Raw genomic sequence first — 27,297 nt, 5'->3', positions numbered from 1 at the left:
AAGAGAAAATATTAAAAGCTGCTAGAGAAAAAAAGGTTATCACCTACAAAGGAGCCCCCATAAGGATGAGATCTGACTTCTCAACAGAAACACTTGAGGTCAGAAGGGAATGGCAAGAAATATTCCAAGTAATGCAGAACAAGAACCTACAATGAAGACTACTTTATCCAGCAAGGCTATTACTTAAAATTGAAGAAGAAATAAAAAGCTTCCCATACAAAAAAACAAAAAACAAACAAACAACAAAACAACTCAAGGAATTTATTACAACCAAATCAAGGCTGCAGGAAATGTTAAAGGGCCTGTTGTAAACAGATCAAAGTGGGAAAAGAATATAGCAAAAGAGGAATACAGCTTTAAAGAATAAAATGGCAATAAACAACTACATATCAATAATAACCTTAAATGTAAATGGATTAAATGATCTGATCAAAAGACATAGGGTAGCTGCATGGATAAGAAAACAGGACCTATACATATGCTGTCTACAAGAGACACACCTTAAAACAAAAGATGCACATAGACTGAAGGTAAAAGAATGAACAAAAATATTTCATGCAAATGGAAATGAAAAAAAAGCTGGGATAGCAATACTTATATCAGACAAAATGGACTTTAAAACAAAGTAAGAGATAAAGAAGGCCACTATATAATGATAAAGGGAGCAATCCAACAGAAAGATATAACCATTATAAATATCTACGCACCTAATATAGGAACACCTAAATATATAAAGCAGACTTTGATGGATATAAAGGGCAAGATCAACAGCAATACTATAATAGTAGGGGATTTCAATACCCCACTAACATCACTAGATAGATCCTCAAGAAAGAAATTAACAAAGAAACAGCAGACTTAAAGGACACACTAGATCAACTGGATTTAATAGATATCTTCAGAACCTTTCACTCTAAAGCAACAGAATATACATTCTTTTCAAGTGCTCATGGTACATTCTCTAGGATAGACCACATGTTAGGCACAAAAGTGGTCTCAACAAATTTAAAAAGATTGAAATCATATCAAGCACTTTCTCTGATCACAATGGCATGAAACTAGAAATCAACCACAAAAGAAAACCTCAAAAATTCTCAAACACATGGAAACTAAATAGCAGGTTGTTAAATAATGAATGGATTAACAATGAGATCAAAGAAGAAATAAAAATATTCCTAGAAACGAATGATAATGAGCATACAACAACTCAAAATTTATGGGACACAGCAAAAGCAGTACTGAGAGGGAAGTTTATAGCACTACAGGCACACTTTAAGAAACTAGAAAAAGCTCAAATAAACAACTTAACCCTGCATCTAAAAGAACTAGAAAAAGAGCAGTAAGTAAAGCCCAGATGTAGTAAAAGGAAGGAAATAATAAAGATCAGAGTGGAAATAAATAACATAGAGGCTAAAGAAACAATACAGAGGATCAATGAAACTAGGAGCTGGTTCTTTGAAAAGGTAAACAAGATCAATGAACCTTTAATTAGACTCACCAAGAAATAAAGAGAGAGGACTCAAATAAATAAAATTAAAAATGAGAGTGGAGAAATAACAACTGATGCAACAGGAATACAAAATATTGTAAGAAAATACTAAGAAAAACTGTATGTCAAAAAACTAGACAACCTAGATGAAATGGACAAATTCCTTGAAAATACAATCTTCCAAAAATCAATCTGAAAGAATCAGAAAACCTAAACAAACCAATTACAACAAATGAGATCGAAACAGTTATCAAAAAACTCCCCAAAAAGAAAAGTCCGGGGCCTGATGGCTTCACAAGTGAATTCTACCAAATATTCAAAGAAGAACTAACTCCTATCCTTCTCAAGCTATTTCAAAAAATTCAAGAGGAAGGAAGACTTCCAAGCTCCTTTTACGAGCATAATTCTGATTCCAAAACCAGGCAAAGACAACACAAAGAAAGAAAATTATAAGCCAATATCTTAGATGAATATAGATGCTAAAATCCTCAACAAAATATAAATATTAGCAAACCAGATCCAGCAATATATGAAAAAAATCATACACCATGATCAAATGGGATTTATTCTTGGGAGGCAAGGCTGGTACAATATTTGCAAACCAATCAGTGATTCATCACATAAACAAAAGAAAGGAGAAAAACCACATGATAATTTCAATAGATGCAGAAAAAGCATTTGATAAAATTAAGCACCCATTCATGATCAAAACTCTCAGCAAAGTGGGAATACAGGGAACATACCTCAACATGATAAAGGCCATCTATGACAAACCCACAGCCAACATCGTACTCAATGGGCAAAACATTAAAAGCAATCCTCTTAAGATCAGGAACAAGGCAGGAGTGCCCCCTTTTACCACTCTTATTCAACATAGTTCTGGAAGTCCTAGCCACAGCAATCAGACAAGAAGAAGAAATAAAAGGCATTCAAATTGGAAAAGAAGAAGTATAACTATCATTATTTGCAGATGATATGATACTGTATATAGAAAACCCTAAAGTCTCAGTCAAAAAACTACTGGACCTGATAAATAAGTTCAGCAGGGTAGCAGGATATAAAAATAATACTCAGAAATCAGAGGCATTTTTATACACCAACAATGAACTGTCAGAAAGAGAAATTAAGGAAACAATCCCCTTCACTATTGCAACAAAAAAAATAAAGTACCTAGGAGTAAATTTAACCAAGGAGATTAAAGACTTGTACTCGGAAAATGATAAAACATTGATAACAGAAATCAAGGAAGATACATACAAGTGAAAGCATATACTGTGCTCATGGTTAGGAAGAATACACATCATTAAAATGTCTATATTACCCAAAGTAATTTATAAATTCAATGCAATACCAATTAAAATACCAATGACATACTTTAAAGATATAGAACACATATTCCAAAACTTTATATGGAACCAAAAAAGAACATGAATAGCCTCAGCAATCTTAAAAAGGAAGAATAAAGCAGGAGGTATCACACTTCCCAATATCAAGTTATACTACAAGGCCATTGTATTCAAAACAGCGTGGTACTGGCATAAGAACAGGCATATAGATCAATGGAACAGAATGGAGAACCCAGAAATAAACCCACAGCTTTATGGACAACTGATATTTGACAAAGGAAGCAAGAGCATACAATGAAGTAAAGACAGCCTCTTTAATAAATGGTGTTGGGAAAATTGGACATCTACCTGCAAAAAAATGAAACTAGACCACTAACTTACACCATTCACAAAAATAAATACAAAATGGATAAAAGTCTTAAATGTAAGCCATAAAACCATAAGCATCTTAGAAGAAAACATAGGTAGTAAGCTCTCCGACATCTCTCGCAGCAATATATTTGCCGATTTATCTCCACAGACAAGTGAAATAAAAGACAGGATAAACAAATGGGACTATATCAAACTAAAAAGCTTTTGCACGCTAAAGACAATAAGAACAGAATAAAAAGACAAACTACACAATGGGAGAACATATTCAACAATACATCTGATAAGGGGTTAATAACCAAAATTTATAAAGAACATGTAAAACTCAACATCATGAAGACAAACAATCCAATCAAAAAATGGGCAAAAGAAATGAATAGGCACTTCTCCAAAGAGGACATACAGATGGCCAATAGGCATATGAAAAATGCTCAACATCACTAATCATTAGAGAAATGCAAATTAAAGCCACAATGAGATATCACCTCACACCTGTCAGAATGGTGCTCATCAACAAAACAACACAGGATAAGTGCTGGCGAGGATGTGGAGAAAAGGGAACCCTCCTACACTGCTGGTGGGAATGCAGACTGGTGCAGCCACTGTGGAAAACAGTATGGAGATTCCTCAAAAAATTAAAAATCGAACTGCCTTTTGACCCAGCTATCCCACTTTTAGGAATATACCCTAAGAACACCATAGCACTGTTCCAAAAGGAGAAATGCACCCCCATGTTTATGGCAGCATTGCTCACAATAGTGAAGATCTGGAAACAGCCCAAGTGTCCGTCAGTGGATGAGTGGACTAAAAAGCTTTGGTACATATACACTATGAAATACTACTCAGCCATAAGAAATGATGACATCGGATCATTTACGATAACATGGATGGACCTTGATAACATTATACTGAGTGAAATAAGTAAATCAGAAAAAACTAAGAACTATAGGATTCCATACATAGATGGGACATAAAAATGAGACTCAGAGACATGGACTAGAATGTGATGGTAACGGGGGGTGGGGGTGGGGGTTAGGGAGGGGATTGAGGGAGAGGAGGGGCACAAAGAAAACCAGATAGAAGGTGACGGAAGACAATTTGATTTTGAGTGAGGGGTATGCAACATAATCAAATGTCAACATAATCTGGAGATGTTTTCTCTGAACATATGTACCCTGATTTATCAATGTCACCTCATTAAAATTAATTTTAAAATAAAAAGATGGTGTGGCATTGGTACAGGGTGGACCAATGGATACAGTAATAGAAGAAGGCTCTAAATGATGGGAAAGAAACGATTTTATTTTCAGAAGGAAGGAAAAGCAAAAATGAAGACAATTGTTTTTTCTTCCTTCTTTCCTTTTTTTCCTCTCCTCTTTTTCTATCCTTCCTTCTTTCAATCAACAACAGCTCTGTGCTGGACCTTGTTCTCGGCTCTTGGGATAGAATGGTGAACCAGGGAACTCTGGGTTTTCTCTCATGGACTATCAAGATGACTGTAAAGTGTGAAAACAAACAAACAAAAACAAAAAAAGAACAAGTTAATTTGATGAGGGAATCCAACTTTAGATAACGGGGTTGGAAAGGATCTCCCGGAGTAGGTGCTGTGTGAGTTAAGCCAAGAAAGATGAGAATGAAGGCGCTAAGTAAAGACGAGGGGAACAGATGCTCACAGGCCCAAGAAGGGAATGGTTCTGTCCTGTGAGGAAGGGACAGGAGACCTCTGGCTGGAGCAAAACGAGCCAGAGGAGACTGAAGAAGTAGGGGGCGCTGGTTATGCGGAACTTCACGGACCTCCACAAGGACTCTGGACTGTATTCTTAGAGCCCTGGGAAACCACCGAAGAGTCACTTGTAAGAAACGTGCCATACTAACGTAAGACGATAGTAACAGGGGAAACGGTGCGTGCGTACGTACGTATGGGGGTGGGGTGGGTATGGGAAGTCTGCACCATCTGCTTGTTTCTGAAAAATCTAAAGCTGTTCTAAAAAAAAGAATAAAGCTCGCTAGTGAAAAACCAGGCGGCGTGAGCTTTCTGTGGCGCGGGAGCAGACGCGGCAGAGAGAAACGCTTGGCTTCAGGTCCGAGACGGGGTTCTGCCAAACACAAACTGCGAAGGGCTGGAGGGAAAGGTGCCTGGGTTTATTCTCAAGGGCCTGGAAATATTAATGGACCATCAAATCTAAGCCAGATAATGAGGGACATGAAGATGGGGGGAAGAGGAGGATGGAAAGACGCTGAAGCGTGGGGTTGGCGGCCCTAGTTAGGGGGTGGAGAGCCGATGGGCATGTTAGGATCAGGGAGGTGGGGGCAGGGAGCAGGCACCCAGGGAGTTCTGCGGGCCCAGGTTGGGGCGTAACCCCGCCCACTCTGGATTGAGACTATAGGCCTCACGGCATCAGAACGAAAGTAGCACGTAGACCTTAAAACACCAAGCTTGTGCTTCCCCAAGGGTACCAAAAACATTCATATTTTATTAGGAAACTAACTTGAGGCCCTCCCAGGATCTCGGGAGCATGGAATCTTGCTTCCTCACTGACAACGCAAACGTCTCACATCGGCCGTGAGCTTAGGTGTCTGCCTCTTGTCGTCCTTTTCTAGATACTTAGGTATCTGTCTTTCTAAAAATGTGACTTAATTCCGATCTGCTCATGTTTCCAGGTTATGGATAAAGAGCTCCGAGGGCCCACGCTGCCCCTTTCCTCCATAGGACGGTGGGGGCACCGTCACCTCAGGCGGATGTCATCAACCAGTGGGTCATGGCACAAATGTGTCCCAGGACATGGTGTTTGGCCTTTAGAGTGTTTTTTTTTTTTTTTAATTAAATTACTAGTCAATATTAAAAATATTCACATAAAAAGCTGGATTTCTGGTTTCTCATTAAAAATTGGAAGCCTGGATAATAATGGACAGGGCCACTGTTGGCACGAGTCACACTGATTTCGGTGTACGAGCCCCTCCCTGGAGCTGTGCTCTGTGCTGGGCCTGCCTAGGTCGGACGGAGTCGTCCTGCCTGTCTCGTGGGACAGATACCTAGGGCCGAGGTCTCCTCCTCAGCCAGCTTTAGTCCAGCGCCTGCCTGCTTCCTGTGGGCACTGGCGTTTGCCACCCTGAGGCAGCTACACCAGGTCCCGGGGCTCAGTGCTGGGTCCCCACTAGGGCCCCAAGCAGGCTTTCTGACCTAGAAATGCGCTGGGTGAGATTTCCAAGCACTGTCCCCTTCATTTTGTCATCTCTCCAAAGCTACAGGCTGGCCCCCTGTTGGCACTGAGGGAGGACTGAGAACAAACACACCTTGTGCTAACAAACCATGCCATGTCTTCGGCCTCTGGCTCTCTCCCAAGAGCCAGTGAGACACCACACTTCCTCCAGATGGCCCGGGAAATGGGGAGACCCCCAGGGACCCCAGACTCTCCTGGCAATCTGACCACTCTGACAGATGTGGCTCTTATAAGAGGGGGTAGCCTGTGGGCTGTGGGGCACCAGCGACTTGAATAGAACTCGTCCTGCAGAGGGCGCCCCAGAGTTGATTTTTGGAGAAGAGTCAGGCCATGAGGCTTGTAGGTGGCAGTTTCTGAGGAGTGTGAGACATGGGGGTCTGAGATTTGGGGCCCTGGAGAATGAGAGGATGACCTCCGTGAGGCGGGAGGAACTGCGACCCTGGAGTCAATCAATCTGGCGTTGAAATGCAGGTGTGCCCTCTTGCTCAGCAGCCCAGAGGCTTTGGGTCATCATTCAGTGACCCTTCACCTCAGTAATCCTCATCTAGCCAGCATGATACTAAAAGCAACTCTCTCTCTCTCTGAGGGTTTCTGTAAGTATGAAAGAAGGCATGTTATGTCAAGGGATTGGTCCTGTGCCCACCACATGGTCAGTGCTCAGGAGACAGTAGCTGCTATGGCTGTCATTGTTATTGTCATTTGATAAGAGGACAGGAGGGTGCTGGCAAGTCTCCTCTGGGGGCAGTTGAGGGGACCCAGGCTGGAGAGGAGAAGAAGGCATGCCCCCACTTTGAGTAAGTGAAAGGCACCAAGTCTCCAGCTTCTAGGAGCTGTACCCTGCCTGCCTCCCACAGGGATGGACACGGAGGAGGGAATTGGCTGGTGGGGTCCCCGAAGGACATGATCTGTTCCCCGGGGTGAGCGTCCCCAAGTCACCAAGAGAGAACCTTACCAGGCGGAAGGACCGCAGCACCGCCATGCCGCCCTTCTTGGCCGAGCTCAGCTCTATCAGGCTCACGGTGACAATAATGCAGTCGAAAATGTTCCACCTCTTCTGGAGGTAATAGTAGGGGTCAAAGGCAATGATTTTGAAGACCATTTCAGCAGTAAAAAACATGGTGAAGACCTGCGGATGGGGAACAAGGATCCATCTCAGCAAGGGTCCACGGGGTCAGGGGACAGTGACAAAGAGGGTGGCAGAGAAATGCCGTTTTTATTTTTATTTTATTTTATTTTTTTGTGGGTTTTTTTTTTTTTTTTCTGAAGCTGGAAACGGGGAGAGACAGTCAGACAGACTCCCGCATGCGCCCGACCGGGATCCACCCGGCACGCCCACCAGGGGCGATGCTCTGCCCACCAGGGGGCGATGCTCTGCCCCTCCAGGGCGTTGCTCTGCCGTGACCAGAGCCACTCTAGCGCCTGGGGCAGAGGCCAAGGAGCCATCCCCAGCGCCCGGGCCATCTTTGCTCCAATGGAGCCTTGGCTGCGGGAGGGGAAGAGAGAGACAGAGAGGAAGGAGGGGGGGTGGGGGTGGAGAAGCAAATGGGCGCTTCTCCTATGTGCCCTGGCCAGGAATCGAACCCGGGTCCCCCGCAAGCCAGGCTGACGCTCTACCGCTGAGCCAACCAGCCAGGGCCTTTATTTTATTTTTTGTAAAATGGCAAATCCTTTTACCTTGTCTTTATTCAGTTTCTACATGATCTGCGGGCTCCTGAAGGATTGGGGGTGGGAACACTCAGAGTGGCATCCGAGAGAAATCCCTGGACCAGGGCTCACGGCACGCCTCAGTGTTTGCACATGAGTGGTGGCAGAAGGGGAGTAAGCAGATAACCGTGGGATAATAATTATTACATAATTACGTTAATGAGAAGCCAATCTACTTCAGTAGTTTAAAAGCATGGATTCTGGGGCAACACAGACCCAGGTAAAAATCCCAGCTCAGCCATTTCCTAGCTCATGTAAGCTTGGGCAAGTCACGCATCCTCTCTGTACCCTGATCTCCTCGTCTGGATAACGGACATAAAAATGAGGCCATGCATGTTCAGGTCTCAGCAAAGGTCCTAGCAGACAGTCATCACTAATAAATAATAGCTATTAGCAAGAACAAAAATAACACACTGTCTCTAAGATTCTTTTCATCTCTGAGCATCTTGAACTGTCTCAGGACAGAACTTTGACATTGAAAGAGGTCAGGACCGGGTTCAGGTCACACAACAACCGGCAGGGAAGGAAGACAGGTAAGAAGAGAGCAGAGATCAGGGGCAGTAGCTTTTTTCTCACTTGCTTTCATCAAAGCCTGTCGCCAGCCTGAGAGACAGGATTGCACCCTTTTTACTGAGAAGGGACGAGTGAGAGTTGAATGGACTTGGCTAATGCCATACACTGCAACTGTGTAATTCGAAACGCACCCGTGGAGTGCTCTCTGTGGCGGCATGGTGGGGGATGGGGTTAAGGTCCTATGTGCTGGAGATACCTGATTCAACTCTCGCTTCACCTGCACCAGCTGTGCCACCTTGGGCAGGATACTTAACCTCTCTGAGTCTTACTGCTTTCTTTTGGGCTGTGACAGTGATGATAACCTCAGAGTACTGTGATTCTGAGATAACTCTTCTAAAGCACCTGACTCATTGTAGGCACCAAAAAAATAAAGACCTGCCTTTCTTTGCTTTCTAAAAATGGCACCCTGCTCTGTCACAGTGGTAAAGGCTTTTCTCTCCCTTGCCTCAACTTTTCCAACTGTAAAATGGGGGCGTGGACCCAAAACTCTCTACCATAAAGCCCCTCTGTGGTCTATGCTGACTTCTCTCCCTCTCTTTCCATTCCTCCTTGTCTGGAAGGAAGCTGGCCTGTCCACACTGGTCCTTACATAGGAAAGTGATGTGTATGCTTAATTCAAGGTAGAGACATCTGAAGTCAGGAGAATTCAAGTGGCTGTCTTGAGTTCTGTAAAGGGGGATCCAGTCGCCCCTAGGTCGGGGCTTTCTGGGTCCACTTCCCTGTGTTCACTCATCCCAAAGCGATTCCCTTTGGCTCAGCCTGGTCCTCTGGATTTGACTTCCTGAACTCAGTGTCTACACATCTCCCACACTGCTCCTCTGCTCCCAGCTCACTAGCCCGACACTCCGACCAAGGAGGTAATGCTGTCACCCCACCCCAAGCTCCCCAGCCATGGTGACACGGGCAGTGGCTGCCAGACACTCACAATGTTGCCTATCTGGAACATGACTTCGAAGGTGTGGCTCATGCCATAGTGCTCCATGGCCATGAAGACTGTGTTCACCACGATGCACAAGGTGATGGCGAGCTCCGCAAAGGGGTCCGTCACAATCCTGAACAGAAACTTCTTGAGTTTCACCCACGTGGGGCAGCACTCCCAGATCAGATACTTCTTCGCCAAGCTGATCAAGCAGGGTGGGCACCTCTGTTCAGACTCCTCAAGTTCTGCATCACAGGTGTAGTCAACAACAGCTGTCAGTCATACGTCACCTCAGAGCCCCATCCTATAGCCATCCCTAGACCGTGTCATTACTAACAGCCAACACTGCCAATCTCCACTTCAGCCTTACTTTTCTCTGATGACTATTGCCTCCTTTTTGATGTTCCTTTAGTACAGCAGCTCCAATCCAGTCTCTGTCCCCATCCAGTCCTCCAAACCATGGACCCTACACTTTTTTTAATTTATTTATTCATTTTAGAAAAGAGAGAGTGGGAGAGAGAGAGAGAGAGAGAGAGAAACAGAGAGAGAGAAAGGGGAGGAGCAAGAAGCATCAACTCCCATATGTGCCTTGACCAGGCAAGCCCAGGGTTTCGAACCGGCGACCTCAGCATTTCCAGGTCAACGCTTTATCCACTGTGCCACCACAGGTCAGGCGGACCCTACACTTTTTAACTGCTCATCACCTATTCACGCCTTTACTTCTCAACTTACCTAGGGCAGAGTCCCTGTCCATCCCTCTATTCCTTTGCAGACACCCTCAATACCCTTGCCCCTCTCTCCCTTCCATTGTACCTGTCTGGAAGAACCCCAATCCTGAATAAACCCAAAGCATAGACTTCTCTCCACCAGCACCCAACCAGCTGGACCTGACTGGGAAAAGTACACAACTGTGCTGACTGGTCCCACTAGGGACTCATGAGTCCCAATTCGTCCCAGCCCAGAAATCCTGCCATGTTTCTCCAGTTCAGTCCAGCCCTTCAATTTTCCAGACTATTATTTCTCACTTCCTCCTCTCTCCTCCAACTTCCATCTCCCTCTCCCCACTCCTCTCTCTGGCACTAAGTAGAAGCACCGGAAGTAGCGCTGAGTGAAGAATCTTGCAGGGATGCCATTGTGGCAGGAAGCAGCCTGTCCGTGAGGCAGGACAGGAAGAGATTCAGCTTTGTAAACAGCCTTAACTTTGCTGATCTTGATTGGCCGGGGCGGGGGGGGGGGGGGGGGGGGGGGGATACAGGGACTAAAAGAATCACATACTTGCTAGCTTGCAACACGATCATAAGTCTTTTGCAAAAATACTATTTTAGAAAGGACTCTTCTCCTTTCCTTCTGTCACTGTTAAAGAGGTGTCCCCCTGCAATAACAGCCAATGTCTTCATTTGTGCATTCTCTCTTGCTAGCCACTTCAAAGATCTATGGAAAGTTCTCTCTCTTTCCTTTATGTTCAGTCTCTCCCATTCTCACAGATCCTCCCCAATAACATGTAAGTGTCCTTTTTAAAAAGCCACATAAGAAAACCAAACAATCTTCCTTCAGCTCTACTTACACCATAGTGTCATTTTACAATACTATCTCTTCCTCTTCGCAGAAAAACTTCTTAGACCCTTGACTGTGGGTTTTGGTCCTCTGGGTCTCCTCCTATTTCTAGGCATTCCTTCTGAGCCCTCCCCTGCTGGTTCCATTTCTTCTGTTCAATCATTAAATGTGGGTGTTTCTTAGAACTCTTTCCCTAGTCTTCTTCTTATCTTCCTTCATTCCCTTAACATCATCGACCCATTTGCACCATTTCAAAATTACCGTCTATATTCAAACTGTTTCCAGTTATGTATTTCTAGGCCACTCTCAACTTCTAAGCTCTAGACCTGTGTATGTACCGACTTCCTACTGGGCATCCCTACCTGGGTGTCGCAGGGGCTCCTGCATGCAACTCAGTCTGTTCCAGACTCAACTCAGGATTTTCCCCGCTCACCTTTCCCCAGTGGATCCCCGGGTCCCCCCTGAAGTGTTCCCTTTGTCACGGCACCAGCATCCCTTCAGTTGCTTATGCCAGACGATGTGAGTGAGCTACCAAGTCTTGAATCCTGTGCTCGTCAGATAGCTCTCCTTCCTCAGATCCTTCTGTTTCCCATCGCCCCCACTGCCACCACCCCGGAGTCCAGGCACTGCCTTCTCTCCCCTGGTTTCTTGCTAACTGGTTCCCCTGCCAACGCCCTTTCCCTCTTAATTGCGTTCTCCGTGTGTATCCAGAGTAACCTTTATAAAATGCAAATGTAGCTCCTTTGCCTCCAGTCCTTTAGTGGCACCTCACTGCTCTTAGGACAAAGGCCAACATCCTTAATTTGGTCCAGGAAGCTCTGTGGTCTGGTCCCAGTCCACCTCTCTAGGCTTCTCTTAAACCTCTCTCCTCCTGGCTCTCTGTGCCCAGCTCCAGCTCCAGCTCCAGCTCCAGCTCCAGCAGGTTGTTAGTTTCTTCAGGGGTTATGCTCTCCTCTGCTTCGGGGATCTTGCTACTGTTTCTATCTGGAATACATGCCTAACGCCTGGCTCAACTTGCCGTCTCGCTTAGCACTGGGCGCCTCTTACAGATACTCAGTGCCCCAGCAGTAACTGGGTCCATGTCCCCCTCTCCCACTCAGCGTGAGGGCAGAGACTGGGTTGTGTTCATGCTGTGCTCCTGCTTCTGGTCTTCTGGTTTGGAAAACTGTCGAGTCTTAGCTTGTATGCCGAGCATAGATAGTTCACCTTCCTCGACTTCAGGGAGCTGCCAAGTTCTTATTGGCTTGGGCCAAACTTTCTCAAGCACGATCTCCCCCACCCCTCAAAGTGGTGGCCTTTGTAAATTCTATCACAATTCTGACAGCATCAAGCGTCCTTCTTGGATTCCACGGGTATAGAAGACATAATGCTCAACCAGAAAAGATCACAGCTCATCTGTCCTATGCTCAAAAACCTTTGACCCCTTTGACCTTACCTAATGTCACCTTTACTCAGATTCTCTTAAAAATATCACTGTTTCTCCTGCCTTTCCCAGTCTACTCTCTCAATATCTTCCTTGAGGGGAAGTTTGTCCTGCCTCAGGGCATCTGACAATTCCTGTTCCAGTCATTATAATTAGAACCCCCCCCCCCCCACGCACACACCATAGAACCTTTGTGCATCACACTTATTTATCATTCATTCAACCTACTATGTGCCAAGCACTTCCCTTCTAGGCACTGGAGATCCAGCCGTGAGCCAAACAGACACACCTCTGCCCTTGTGGAACTTCTAACCTACTGTATATTCCACTGCCTTACAGGTGAGAAGACTGAGGCTAAGGCGAGAAGACTGAGGCACAGAATGCTCCTGGAGCCCTGAGATCACACAGCTTACCGTGAGTGGCAGAGCCAGGAGGCAAACCCAGACAGCTGGGCACGAGGGCCTGTGTGCCTTACTACCCCCGTCGCCTTTCAACCAACCGAGACTGCCTTTGTTTTTACCTAAGTTCAAATGAGTTTCCGGCACCCGTTTTTGTTCATTGCTGTAAAATTTGCATTGCATTTGCTGTTCATTTGTCTGGAACTCCCCCCCGCCCCCGCAAGGTCCTCACCAGGCTGATTCCCTTACTTCATCCAGATTTCTGGTCTCAGGGAACAGAACCTTCCACAACCGCCCCATCTAAAAACAGCCCCTTCTGTAACCTCTTATTCTCCATCTCCTTTCTTTTTTTTTTTTTTTTTTTTTTTGTATTTTTCTGAAGCTGGAAACGGGGAGAGACAGTCAGACAGACTCCCGCATGCGCCCGACCGGGATCCACCCGGCACGCCCACCAGGGGCGATGCTCTGCCCACCAGGGGGCGATGCTCTGCCCCTCTGGGGCATTGCTCTGCCGCGACCAGAGCCACTCTAGTGCCTGGGGCAGAGGCCAAGGAGCCATCCCCAGCGCCCGGGCCATCTTTGCTCCAATGGAGCCTTGGCTGCGGGAGGGGAAGAGAGAGACAGAGAGGAAGGGGGGGTGGAGAAGCAAATGGGCGCTTCTCCTATGTGCCCTGGCTGGGAATCGAACCCGGGTTCCCTGCACGCCAGGCTGATGCTCTACTGCTGAGCCAACCGGCCAGGGCCTCCATCTCCTTTCTTAACTTCTCTTACTTCTCGTCACTACCTGGATATCCCTTTGTGTTTATCTTATGTCTTACTCGGGCCCCCAGGACATGGATTCCGTGAGGACTGGCTTCGATCTCGTTCACCCCTGACTCTTCAGCAGCCCGAACAATGCCAGCCCCATAGCAGGTGCTCAACAAACTTTTGTTGATGAGTGAATACATTAAAAAAGAGGGAAGGAGGAGGCTTGATAGTTCTGGGGAATAAATGCAAAAGCAAACTGTACTTAACATTTGCTGTCTGATGACTCATAACCACCACCACCACCACAACAAAAATCCCAGCAGCCCATCTGCCCAATAAAAGACCAGGGATGTGGCATCAGGTGTGCGGACACTATTACAATGAAAAGTAATTGTTAAATAATCATCAATGACAAAAAAAAATATGAGTCTATACACACTGTTGTTACTGGAGTGTACATTTATCTTAAAAGACAAACTCAGGTATGCAAGAAATGTAACTTAAGGGTCTTCCCCTCCCCCATAATTGCATTCACTTAACACATCAAGGAGCTGACCTGGGGCATTTGTTTTGGTCAATTCAGTGTTTGTGATTACTTCATTATCTGAGATTGTGTTGGAGTTCTGGGGAGGGGAGCCCCCTCCCCCCAGGGTCGTGCTGGTCCTTGGTCATTGCCAAGGGCATTTAATTGAGTCAGCATGGTTCCTAGGCTAGCTTCTGGTGGGAGAGCGTGGAGGTGGCTGCTCCCTCTCTGCGCCTCCAGGTCCCCTGCTTGGCTCTCACTCAGGGCCTTCCCTAGCTCCCCAGGGGGTGAGTGGGGCCACCAAGCGTTCCTTGAGGCTGCCTCGGGGACCTCTCCACCCAGGCACCTTACCCGTTCATCTACTCTACCGTTTCTGCACCATGCTGGGCCTGTGGGTCTCTCTCAGGCCTATTCCCTCTAGCTTCACCTAGGAAGCAAGCCACAGATTGGCTTTGGGTTCCAACCCCTTAAGCATGTTTGTTTGTTTATTTGTTTGTATTGTCTACCAGCAGTTAGGGTTCAGCCCAGAGCTGGGAGGAGAGCCCAGGGGTCTTCTTTACAGAACACATCTAATATATCTAAGCTTCCTTCTCTAGCCCAGGGCATATTCAATTCATCCAGGGAAGATAAATAACTGAACATGACTAAGGCCATATTGTCCACACCCTGAGGCAAAATCAAGGCTGGATAAGAAGACAGGCCTTGTGTTCAGGGGGAGGAGGAAGCAGCCATGCTCTGGGAACTTGAGGGGTAGGTGACCTTGACTCAGGGTCAGTTGTTCCCTTGGCGCGGTGTAAGCGGCTGGGACTCAGGTGCGTCCCTGGGGAGACGGAATAGATTCCCATTCAATTAATGACACCCTGAATTCACAATAATTTAGTTAAATTGACTAATTTATTTAAATTGTTTTCTGAAGATCAGCATCACGGGGACTTGAGACTGACATTAAGTTGTAACTGTAAAAGTTACAGCCAGGAGCACAGCAGGATAATTTTGCCACATTTGAAAACTGGAGACTGTTAAATTTCTTGCATACCTGAGTGGCCTCTTACCGTTTCCTGGCGCCTTCCGGATCGGTTCTGAAAACCTAGTTTTGTGGATACACGCGCAGCCAATGTTAATTTGAACAAGAGATGGACTCGGGCATTTCATCCATTGGATTCAATTGGTTTTGAAAAATTATCCACATTAAAGAAAAACAAAGCCCACATTGATTAAGGGTGATGGGGCCCAATGCACAAAAAAGAGGCATATAGGATCCCAGCCACAGAGATGGGTGCCCTTCGATTCAGATTTGGCGTGACCCCGCTGCTGCTCACGTCGGGGCTCATGCCAGCAACCTTCCAACGAGTAGCACTCACCCTCAAGGACGGAGGTCATGATGCTGACCACGCTCATAGCCCTTTGGGCTCGGAAAGGTTCATTCAAGTATTCCGCTGATAATAAATTCCTCTTCTGTCCTGCTTCAAATGCCTGCTGGGACAAAAAACAGAGTCAGGACACTCCCCCCACCTGAAGTTTTCAGTGGCAGAGAGAGGTCACTCAGCCTCTTGTCGGCCAGTCTCACGTAGTTGGAGCTGCCCCACGAAACTGTGGTGCTCAGCAGTCTGAGTACCGGGCTGCTGTCTGAACTTGGAGTAAGAGCTCAGGCATGATGACCAGGACGCTGAGCTGGGTGCAACCAGGGCCCAGGTCTGCAGCTCACAGAGGGACCCGGGAGCCCCGAGACTCTGCGAACTCCTAGGACAGGGACCTGGGAGCCCCGAGGCTCTGCGAACTCCTGGGACAGGGACAGGGACCCAGGAGCCCTGAGGCTCTGCGAACTCCTGGGACAGGGACCAGGCAGCAGGTGGGGCTGGGCCACCTCAAGGGTCTCTGAGGTCTCCACCAATGGGAGAAGGGGCAGTGGGCCAGGCAGTCATCATGAGATGTCTTCTGGGCTATGCATATGACAGTCACACAGAATTCCCACTCCACCATACTCTATGGACCTTCCTCCTAACAGACCCACTTCCTTCCCCAGCATACAACCCAGGTTCTAACTCCACACAATCTCTTTCTTTTTTTTTTTTTTGTATTCTTCTGAAGTTGGAAACGGGTAGGCAGTCAGACAGACTCCCACATGCGCCCAACCAGGATCCACCCAGCATGCCCACCAAGGGGTGATGCTCTGCCCATCTGGGGCATTGCTCTGTTGCTACCAGAGCCATTCTAGCGCCTGAGGCAGAGGCCACGGAGCCATCCCCAGCTCCCGGGCCAACTTTGCTCCAATGGAGCCTTGGCTGCGGGAGGGGAAGAGAGAGACAGAGAGGAAGGAGAGGGGGGAGGGGTGGAGAAGCAGATGGGCGCTTCTCCTGTGTGCCCTGGCTGGGAATCGAACCCGGGACTCCTGCACGCCAGGCCGACGCTCTACCGCTGAGCCAACTGGCCAGGGCCCACAATCTCTTTCTTTCCAAGGGAACATTTGTGTGTCTTGACTGTCCAGTTGTCAGTTGTCTGACACAATCCTTCTGATTCCCTCTTTGGGCCTTCGATGGGAAGTTCTCTCTGGGTTCCCTGCCAGGCCCCTAACTCTAGCCACACACACACCGTGGACGTGAGGAGTCTGAGGCCCACGGCAGCTGATGCAGAGCTGTACTAACCACTCAGAATCCAGGTTCAATGAGCATTTATTGAGCACCTATCATAAGTGAGGTTCATAAGTATACAGTAAGTGCTTAATATATATAAAGTTTAGAAAGTTTCCAACCATGAGGACCCAACCAAAGATACTAGCAGGTGCTGTTGCTACTTGTCGGACACCTGTATATAAATGCAGGTACTTTATTATTCCATTTAACCCTTTAGCTATTGAGGAGGCTTTTTACAAGGGGAGGCATGGAGCCTTGGAGTGTTTAAGGGGTTTGCTCAAGGTGACTCAATTGGTAAATGACACAACGGTGACCGAAACCCAGGTTCCCATGACACAGAAGGCCTTAAAGACGTAATATTGCACAAGTCAAACAATTTAGTGAAAATGCATCAATGTGGGAATCTCTAGGAAAGTAGTAATCTAGGGATCCATAACAAGCTTTCCGGAATGAGACATTTTCTAGAATGTTAAAGCACCCCCGAGGGGCCCGTGCCGACTGGCTTTGAGTTTGGCACTCTGTGCCGGTGGTTCTCTGTTGGTCCTTGGAGACTTCCTCTCCTTTCTCTGCCTGCTTTGTGCCCAGGGAGGGTGACTTGTACACACTGCATCACCCTCACCGACTGGTGCTGGTCAGGTTCGGCCAGTGGGAGGCACAGGCGGGAGATGAGAGGCCGGGAGGAGAGGGGAGTCCAGTATCTACCGCCTGGCTTCACCGTGCTGGGCTGCGGCTGGGGGCTGGCTGCTGCTCTCCGCCTGAGACACATGATCATTCAGGCCGCCTCTCACCACTGTGGCAGCTCTTGCTGGGTCCTGGGTCTGGTCCCTCCCCTCACCTGTGCAGCCTAGGCAGGTGCAGCTTCCCACTGCACTGGTCTCCAGGGACCTCACTGTCCCTTCATGGTTCCCAGAGCCCTGCCCACTGCTCTGTAAGTCCTCCACTAAACTCTCTCCAGCCGCCCGTTGGGGTGATTCATCTGCTTCTTGCTGGCATCCCATCAGAAATGGAGCCGGGGTAACTCATCCAAGCCAGGGGAGCCCCAGAACCAGCTGTTCACAGGTCTGCTTGCAAACTGCCCTGTGTCCTTGGCTAGCCAGAGAGGGAAACTGAAAAAACACTGGCAGCATCATTACTGCAACCGGGCAGAGAGCTCGCATTACGTCCCAGCTCCCGACTCCACAGGGAGTCCCTGGTTTGGCACTACACTCTCTGATGATTCTACTAAGGGTGCTGGCCACTTAGTCACTGTTGCTGACATGGTGTATTTTGGCAAGTTATCGCTTCTCCGAGGAAAGCAAGGGATATTCTGCTTCTGCTAAGATCTGCGCAGGGCACCCCCCCCCCCAGGGTTTCTCTGGGTCCCCTTTGCCAAGCCCAGGGCAGCCTTCACAGAGCCACAGGCAGGAAGAGAGCCCTCAGTTGTTCTCATACTCATCCAGAGAGCAAGCAGGGCCATCTGACAGCAGCGGTAGTGAGAGGGGACAGAGAAACACGGAAGAGAACATGGGGCCAACTGGACAATAACCTGGATCTCTGTACAGAACAAACCGGAGAACCTGTCTGACCTCGGGTAAACCCGCCCTCTCTCTCGGGGTCTCACTTGCCCTGTCAGTAAAATGGGGGTAGATGAGAGGTGATGGGCAGAATAATATGATATCTAAAGGACCTTTCCATGGGTGACACTCAGGGCTTCTTGGCCCAAGGTCTCTAGCTAGAGGACAGCCCCCAAAAGTCTAGAACATGCACAGCCTCACCGAGACTTCCGTGACTCCAGGCCCCAGCTCGCTAGGGGGCAGCGTGGGTTGCCCATCTTCTCCGTGCCCTGACCCAGGGTGGCTGGGTTGCGTTGGCAGGCTTCGAGGAAGAGGGCCCTGCTGGCCGGCACCCCAGCCAGGCAGGGAGCTCCGATAGCTGTCGTAGTCTCCGAGAAAGACTCCGTCGTCTGTGAAGCCATCGGGGAATGAACCGTCTTGGGCAGGGGCCCGGAAGTGGAACACACTGCCATGGCTGGCCCGGCGTCTCCCGGAGGCGAGACCTAGGAAAGACTGGGCATTGTCCCAGAGGAGCGGGAGAGGAGGAGGCTGGAAGCTCGTCCTGTGGGAAAATCCTGAGCTCAGCACCTCCCTCCACTCAGTCCCGTTTCCTGCCCTTCTTCTCATGACCTCCCAGCAGCAAATGAAGGATACAGACCTAAGGGGTATTGTAGGTAAACACGGGGAGAGAATAGGAATAAGTATTCTGGGCACACCTGGGGAGAAGCCAAGAAAGGTGAGAGATTACAGGGTGCCTAAGATCAAGAAATAGGTCCTAATGGCCACGGATGTGTTACAGCAGTGGTCCCCAACCCCCGGGCCACGGACTGGTACCGGTCCCCAGAGAAAGAATAAATAACTTACATTATTTCCGTTTTATTTATATTTAAGTCTGAACGATGTTTTACTTTTTAAAAAATGACCAGATTCCCTCTGTTACATCCGTCTAAGGCTCACTCTTGACGCTTGTCTCGGTCATGTGATACATTTATCTGTCCCACCCTAAAGACCGGTTCGTGAAAATATTTTCTGACATTAAACCGGTCCATGGTCCAAAAAAGGTTGGGGACCACTGTGTTAGAGGACAGCCTTGTAGTTCAATCAGATGTGTCAGCTCTTTGCCAGCCTTTGGCCATCGGGCTGCTCCACAGGCTAAGTTGTGACCTCAGGCGACTCTATTATGTGTGCCGGTTCCGGAACATGCTTGGTAAACGACCGAGTCCACTTTATTGCCTGAAAATTAGGTTCCACACTTCATTAGATTCAGCCTACACCAACGTGAGAGTTTATGGGGCAAAGGCGGAGACAAGAGCTTTGTACTGTAATGAGCTTCCAGGATCCCTCGAGGCCAACTTTGAACAGTCAACCACGGGGAGATTGAAGAGAGGGCTCCAGTCCAATTTCCTGGAAGACTAATGACATTCCTCCAAATCAATAAACATTTCCCATCAAACTCTTCCTCTGAGGGAACTGTGTGGCTTCCAGTTGCCAGAGAAAAGGAGCTAATTCATAGGCCCAGAGCCCCCAGAGAGACGAGACAGTATGCTGGGTTGGCTTGTCCCCATGCCCACTGTGGCACCTGACCATAACAAGTTATCAATTATGAACACGGGTCATAAAACTGTTCCTACAATCTCAACATTGACTTCCTACCAAACCCTGACCATACACACTGCTAAACATTTCTCTCTTCCTTAATTCTGTTGACAGAAAGGGGGCCACATACTGAACCCGACAAGCTCAGGGGAGGCCTGCACGGCGGGCGGGACTTACAAACGCCGAGCCCTGAAGGAACCACACAGGATGGTCTGAGGTTAAAACTCGCTAACTGAAAGTGAGTCAGGGCGGGTAGTCATGCCCCAGGCCGGCATCTGCCCTGACAAAGGTCAGTCTTGACCTTCGCTGAGCCTGTCTATGTCTTTTTTGCCTCTAACGTAACATAGCGTTGACACGTCAGAGTCACTCTCTTTCTCCAGACCCCTCAGGTGCACAACCTCCCAGCAACCATGAAAGCACAGAACTCATTGTTACTGCCCTCCTACCATCTGTGTGCTGTGAATGTTCGCTCTTAACTACCCCGCACCCATCAACGTGACAGAAGTATTTGTCTCTTCATTGCACTTTTTATCCAATCTCAGAGATTGCCCTGGTTCCTCCCGAATCGCTCACCAGTGGATTTCACGTAACCTCCTTACAACTTCCCCTTTCAGTCTGATGTATAAAATAAATGGTAAAACCACCCTTTTCCAGAGCATTTTCTCAGTCCATTGAGATTTTGCTTCCTGGCAGTTGTCACCCATTTGGCTCAAATAAACTCATAAAAATTCTCTACAGGTTTAAACACTTTTTTTTTTTTACATTGACAGTTTCTTTTATTTACTAAACTAACTAAAGTTGGGACATCTTGTCAATAAGCATTCTCCTTATTTATCCCCTTATCCCACAGAACTGAATTTTCCTTCTTTTGATATTTTGAACCCAATGCTGTTTAGCCATGATCATTGCAATCCTGGCATTATAAACAGAGCACCCTTAGCCTAGAACATATGTCCAAGGATTTTGGAACTCAAAAAATCCACAAGTCCTTCCCGCTTTTGAAGCAAAGGAGCAGAGTCAGCAAACGCTTAGTAAGGACTGGACAACTGTCATTTGCACTTGGGCATTAAGCAAACCAATGAAGAACATTCTGGTCGCATATTTGGCAGGCAGTGCCCCCTTAGTCATCAATTAATATTTCGGAATTAACTTGTTGTGGCCAATGGCTTCTGAATCTGAGGGTCAGACTTGCCTGCAAATGCATCATCCAAGCAGGCCAACTGGTTTGCTCTGGGTCCTCCTAAACCCTGGCTGTGTCTCTCCTAGCTATTCCCAACCATTCTCTTTTCTGGTGCTAAGAAAACAGCTTCATATAAAACTGCCTGTGGTGCATTTACCACATGACTCTACCTGGGAATGAGGAAGGGATGCCTTCTTGAATGGACTCCAGGAAGTCAATTAGCATTAAAGAACTACCCACATGGCGCCTTCCTGTCTTTGCTCATACATGTCCTTCTTTGTGCCCGGGAAAGACGCCTCCTAAAACTCGCCAAGTCCTCCATCACTGAAGGACCGACCCATTATTGATTATTCACTCCAATTATTCCCTTCTCCAGTAGAACCTTTCCTGACTACTCTCACTCCCCGTGAAGAGTTGTGCTTCCTCTTCTACCTTTCAAAACCCATGTACGCATCCCTAATGGAGGATTTAATACTGAGCTGTTTTTATATCGGCTTCCTCCCTCCCAACGGAAGTCCTTGGGAAAGGGAATGTGTTTTAGTCATCTCTTTACATCGAGCCTCTAGTATTGTCGAATTAACAAGACAGAGTTCCTCTTTGTATTCCCTTTGAAGGTGAGCCTAGCTGGAGAGATAAACACATACACCAAACAATTATTGGCCATCCGGGTGCTGATTTATGTGGGGCTGACTGAATGGGGGAAATGAAGGCCCAAATCAGCGTGTCATTGACATTTCTGCGGAAGCTGTGATTCATCCTGTTCTCTAATTGTCAAAGCCCTAGTCCAACCCCCTTGGGAACATCTTTTGAACTGCGCCCTGTGCCTACCAGGTGTTGTGCAAGAGGCGGAGCAAGAAAGGGAGGGGCACAAACTCTCATCAATGCAGAAGTGCGGGTGTCTCTGAGGCCAGCGTTCACGTGAGCATGTCTGTGTACTTATGTACACACATAGTTTGAGGGTTGGACAGACAGAATTTCAAGAAGTAGCTTATCCTTCAGAGGAGCATAGGAAAAGAGACTGAGAAAAAAAGTGCAAGTCAGAAGGCCTGAAAACTAGCCGTTTTGATTCCTTTCTCCATACTATTAGAGTGGAAATTATTTTCCCACAAAGGGGTTATTATCTCTCAGGCCTGGGGAAAGGGCAGATGTGGGGCACACGGGACTTTGAAAGGAGAGGAAGGTGATGGGAGGAAACTTGGCGAGAATAGAGAATCTTAGGGACGGAGGAAGAGGTGACAGTGGGGGGCGGACTGGCTGCAGGATCTGAAGTGAGGCACTGAACTTATTCCTAGACTGGACTGCACCACAGGCGGGTGCTAGGACCTTCTGTGCCAACAACAGGTGGGAATTTGAGCTACAGGAGCTGAGGCAGGAGGTCAGAAAGAAGCATACAAATGATTTCAGCACCAAGGACAAGAACCTCCCTCCCTGTTCCAGAATTACAGACCAAGGCACCACCAGAAGGAGGAGGCTGACCCTGGATGTCCACAGGTCCTCAGACACCATGCCCAATGCGGGCTCACCACCTCCCTACACACCTGGCTTCTTCCTCCAGTGCGCCTATCTGAGAATCACCACCTGTCTAATGGCCCAATCTTGAAACCTGGGGGTCATTTTAGACTCCTCTCTTTTCCCCACATCCCACAGTCCCAGGCTTGTTGATTCCACCCCTACCCCTAAAAGTCTTTATAATTTACCTCCTTCCCCCATCCACAATGACCCTGTCCTGGTGCAGGCCACAATGTGGGGGGTCTGGATTACTAAATCAGCTTCCTAATGTCTGCCTCCAGCCATCTCCCTGTGGTAAACCTACTGCCCACAACAGCTGCAAAAGTGGGCCATCGTTAGAGCACAAACCTGCACCCCTTACCATCCTGTGCTGGTTGTAAGGCTCGGATTGGGGTGATCTGTTGTCATCTGCAGAGCCCACGGACACCCTCGGCTTCATTCTGTGCCTTTTCTCGTCGGCACCCTTGGAGGCTAAAAGCGATCCACTGTAGGAGTGGAGAGAGGCTGTGTCAATGCCCAGGGCCGACAGCACCTGAGGAGAGAGAGCAGCCGCTGCAGACAACAGGATCCAGTGGGGCTTGTGAGTTCCCCGGACAGGGGGTGTCACAGAGCTGAGGGCATCTGAAACCCAGGAGGTCAGATCAGGTCCCGGGTGGTGGGGGGACTGAGACAGAGCAGGGGTCGCCTCCCTCATTCCCACCATGGAGGAGACCCTGGTGAGGACCTGCCCAGGTCCCTCTTCCCAGCTCGGTACTATCATCTCAGCTGCTCCTGGTTCACAGCTGCAGCATTCTGTAGAAAGCTTCCTTTGACGGAATGTTTGGCTGGGGCAGGTGTGGTGGCCAGCCCTCTGCTCAGGTTAGTAGGGCTATTTCTGGGGTACAAGTCATGCCCTGCGGTTCCCGGGGGCTCGGGCTGAATATAGTCTCTAGCTGAGGCCACTTGCTCATTTAATTCTCCCCCCCCCCACTCCATCCTGCTTCCTTCACTTCCTTATTCTGGGAGCGTCACTCAATAAGTCACTTCCCGAACACCTTCACTTGGGTTCTTCTTAGTTATTAATTAATTTATTTATTTTAAAGCAAAACCTGACCTAAGATGGTCCCCGAGGTAAGACAAATCTTCCTAAAAGTCCTGAGAATGAGCTGTAGTCCCAGTGACTGGTCCAGACCTCTGCCCAAGGATGTATCACCTGCAACAGGTGATAAAGCTTCTCCCCCTCACAGACCTCCTGCTCCCTGTGGAGCACCTCGAGGGCCTCCTGGAACTTCTTCTCCTTGGCTTTAATTTCATCAAGGGTTGCCTGGTTCTGCTCCTCATACGCCATGGTGACCACAGCCAAAATCAAGTTGACCAGGTAGAAAGAGCCCAGGAAGATAACAATCACGAAAAAGATCATATAGATTTTCCCAGAAGCCCTCAGGGTCTGCAGATTCAGGAGAAAGAAGAGAGACATGTAGGCAGGGTAGATGGGCCCCTGACATTGTCAGGATCCTCCAGGAGAAATGTAGCCACGTTGCAGCTGACCCCTTAGCCTTCAACCCCGTCCGTCTGTGTGGGGACATGCAGATCAATACCTGCTGGTAGAGGCGTTCCCAGGAATCTTGTGTCATGAGGCGAAACTGTGAGAGGAAAGCCCAACCGAAGGAATCAAAGCTGGTGTAGTTAAAATCTGGGTTTGAAGATGTTTTCATGCAGAAGTAACCTTTAGGGCAGTGGCTGCAACAAGAACAGAGAAGGCCATCAATTGCACAGTCCCCTGATCATGGGGGGCAAGGCAGCCCAGGGTTGCAGAAGGACTGGAGATCAGAGCCTGGACTTTCTCTTATAAACTGGATGAGCTTGGACACTAGTCCCTTTAGGTCTCAGTTTCTCTTGCCCATTAAATAGGGATGATGATATTGTCATTTCAGAGTGTCGTGCAGAAGGGTGTGGCTTGAGGGAAGTTAGCAGACTGCTCAGACATGGTACCATAAGGTGACAAGCTCTTTGCAAGTTCACACCAGGAGATGGAGAGTCAGTATCAAGAAGACAGACTGAAAACCTGAGCCTTTTGGCATCACCTGTAGAGTCGTCTATCAAAGGAGGACTCACATTAGCCAAGTTCATTGACCAATTATCTATAACAATAAAAACAATATTCCCCACTTACTGAGCACTTACTGAGTGCCTCTCTCTCCTAAACGCTTTCCAAATATTATAATTTAATGATCTCCACATCCTTTTTACAGACATGGAAGCTGAGGTTCAGAGAGAAGCCAGTTTCTAAAACCACGCAGATGCCAAACGTACTTATTTAAAAGGAGAAATACAACTGTCAAGTAGTCTATGAAGACTGACCTGTGACAGAAGGTCAAATTGAAGAGGATTGCTGGGTGAGCATTGGGGTAGAAGTGCTGGATGCTTCTCTCTTAACAAAGGGTAATTGATGTTGAGATTTCTCTAAGCTCAGGGCACGCCAAGTGCTCTCCTCCACCGTAGTGGGATGAGCTGGCTGCAGACACAGCAATGCCCCATGTGTATTCTGGATTCTGCTATTCTAGGATTCCCCCACCCAACCCACACCAGCCTCTGGGGCTCTGCTTGTTTCAGACGTGCACGTGAGCACTCAACCCCAGGACCCATACAGTTGATTAGGGTCCCGGCAACTTAATTATAATCAATCTCAATTCTATCTCCAATGGCGGCTCCCAGACACTGTGGACCCAAATTTAAAGACAGCCTCTTGGTTGGCTCCGTCTCAGGAGCTAGTCAAGCCTTCCCCTGTAGGTTTGCCAGTGAACCCGGAGGGCAGCCTATGTCTTCCGTAGAACCCCACAGTAGCTGCTACCTATCACAGCGAACTGCTCTGAGAATCGCGGGAGGCCATGGTACAAAGCCCTCTGGCATGTTGCCTTCGGCATGGTAACTACACTGCTCACAAACACGAGGGGATCAGGGAACGTGCAGATACTCCAGGACTCGCAGCCTTTTGTCGAGTGCATGTTCACCAATGACATAAAAGTTGGTTTTTCCTCTCATCTGCATAATCGAACAATTTTCTTTGACTTGTTCTTTGCTTTTCTGATGTTCTTGTTTAATTTTATTTATTTATTTATTTATTTATTTATTCATTTTCCCAAAGCTGGAAATGGGGAGGCAGTCAGACAGACTCCCGCATGCACCTGACCGGGATCCACCCAGCATGCCCACCAGAGGGCGATGCTTTGCCCCTCTGGGGCATCGCTCTGTTGCATCCAGAGCCACTCTAGCACCTGAGGCAGAGGCCACAGAGCCATCCCCAGCGCCCGGGCCATCTTTGCTCCAATGGAGCCTCACTGTGGGAGGGGAAGAGAGAGACAGAGAGGAAGGAGAGGGGGAGGGGTGGAGAAGCAAATGGGCACTTCTCCTGTGTGCCCTGGCCGGGAATCGAACCCGAGACTCCTGCACACCTGGCCGACGCTCTACCGCTGAGCCAACCGGCCAGGGTCTCTTGTTTAATTTTAAAAAAATCAAATGCTTCTTCTTCTTTTTTTTTTTTTTTTTATCATTTCATAGTCATTTTGAAATATCCCCTAATTTGGGGGGAGTGGTATATAACATATGAAATGCAAATTAAAATTCCTGCTGCTTTTAACCTGAAGCTACTGGAAGGATGGACTGGAATAATGTATGTGAAAGCATGCTGAAAATCATTAAATATTTCCTAGCGTGTGTTTTTCACCTCGACGCCCCAGGCTTTCCCCCACAGTGCCACTGGTCTGTGTGGGCCACCTCTCAGGACTCTGCTTCTCAGAAGCCCGGCATGGGACCCAGCTCTGGTGTCCACAGCCTGCCCTTCTAGGCTTACTCTGGCTGTTATTCTGAGCTGGCCTCTGCTTCCCACCCAGCCCTACCCAACCCTTCACCTCCTGGCCAGGAGGTCTAGCCACTCTTGAAGCTTGAGGAGGGGCCCATGGATGGACCCCACAATGTCACCACAGATAGTGCTTGGGTGACTCTGGAGCCATCACCATGAGAAATGACAGCAGCCAGACAGGAAAGAGACACAAATGGGGCCCTGAGTTTAAATTTATGCCAAAGGCAAATGACATAGGAACAATCCTCTTTTTGAGCCAAAGAACCAAATGCCAGGTACATTTGTGAAGAATGAGGACAAGAAGCCTGTTTGTCCCTGCCTCCCCCCCACCATCTGGGATTGTTTTCCCAGTGAGCTGACGAAGGCAGCACTCCATGCAGGTCCCACCAGCGCACAGGGGCAGTCTGGGGCTGTCAGCTATGCAGGGAGTGGGGGCTCTCATCTTCCAGGCCCCCAGCCGTGGAGGTGGGAGAGGCAAGACTTTCTGATTGGCTGCCTGGCCTCTTTCTGCTCACATCTGCTCCCGTGCCCAAAGCAGCAGGTACACCCGAGGGGTCCCCTAGCTCTTTACTTTGTCTCACATTCTGTTCTGCCACCTGGAAGAGCCTCCATACAAACCATCTCTTGTTCACCCAGCCTGGACACATCCTGCCTGCCCTTCAACTCTCACCTCAACTCCCACCTCCAGGAAGCCTTCTCTGACTTCCTCCCCGGCCTCCTCACACCATCGCCGCCCTGTGCTGCTC

At 48.1% G+C, this 27,297-nt stretch overlaps 1 protein-coding gene across 3 annotated transcripts in view; it reads right to left on the bottom strand.

Annotated features, from left to right (window-relative positions):
- Positions 1 to 27,297, bottom strand: part of SCN10A (sodium voltage-gated channel alpha subunit 10) — a 96,681-nt gene that overhangs the window by 41,912 nt on the left and 27,472 nt on the right. For 2 of the 3 annotated variants that reach the window (XM_066244354.1, XM_066244355.1), the window contains exons 8-14: positions 24,291 to 24,432; positions 23,942 to 24,139; positions 23,075 to 23,245; positions 18,651 to 18,941; positions 15,628 to 15,739; positions 9,628 to 9,866; positions 7,378 to 7,551 (exon numbers count right to left, since the gene is read on the bottom strand). In XM_066244354.1, the coding sequence (XP_066100451.1) occupies positions 7,378 to 7,551; positions 9,628 to 9,866; positions 15,628 to 15,739; positions 18,651 to 18,941; positions 23,075 to 23,245; positions 23,942 to 24,139; positions 24,291 to 24,432 (1,327 nt within the window). The remainder of the gene's footprint in view (positions 1 to 7,377; positions 7,552 to 9,627; positions 9,867 to 15,627; positions 15,740 to 18,650; positions 18,942 to 23,074; positions 23,246 to 23,941; positions 24,140 to 24,290; positions 24,433 to 27,297) is intronic. The other variant, XM_066244356.1, reaches the window with a different exon arrangement.

This window comes from Saccopteryx bilineata, chromosome 10 (genome assembly GCF_036850765.1).
Source record: "Saccopteryx bilineata isolate mSacBil1 chromosome 10, mSacBil1_pri_phased_curated, whole genome shotgun sequence".
Taxonomy (NCBI): domain Eukaryota; kingdom Metazoa; phylum Chordata; class Mammalia; order Chiroptera; family Emballonuridae; genus Saccopteryx; species Saccopteryx bilineata.
The sequence above is the reverse complement of the archived record's forward strand: the minus strand, read 5'-3'. Positions and strand labels throughout refer to the sequence as shown.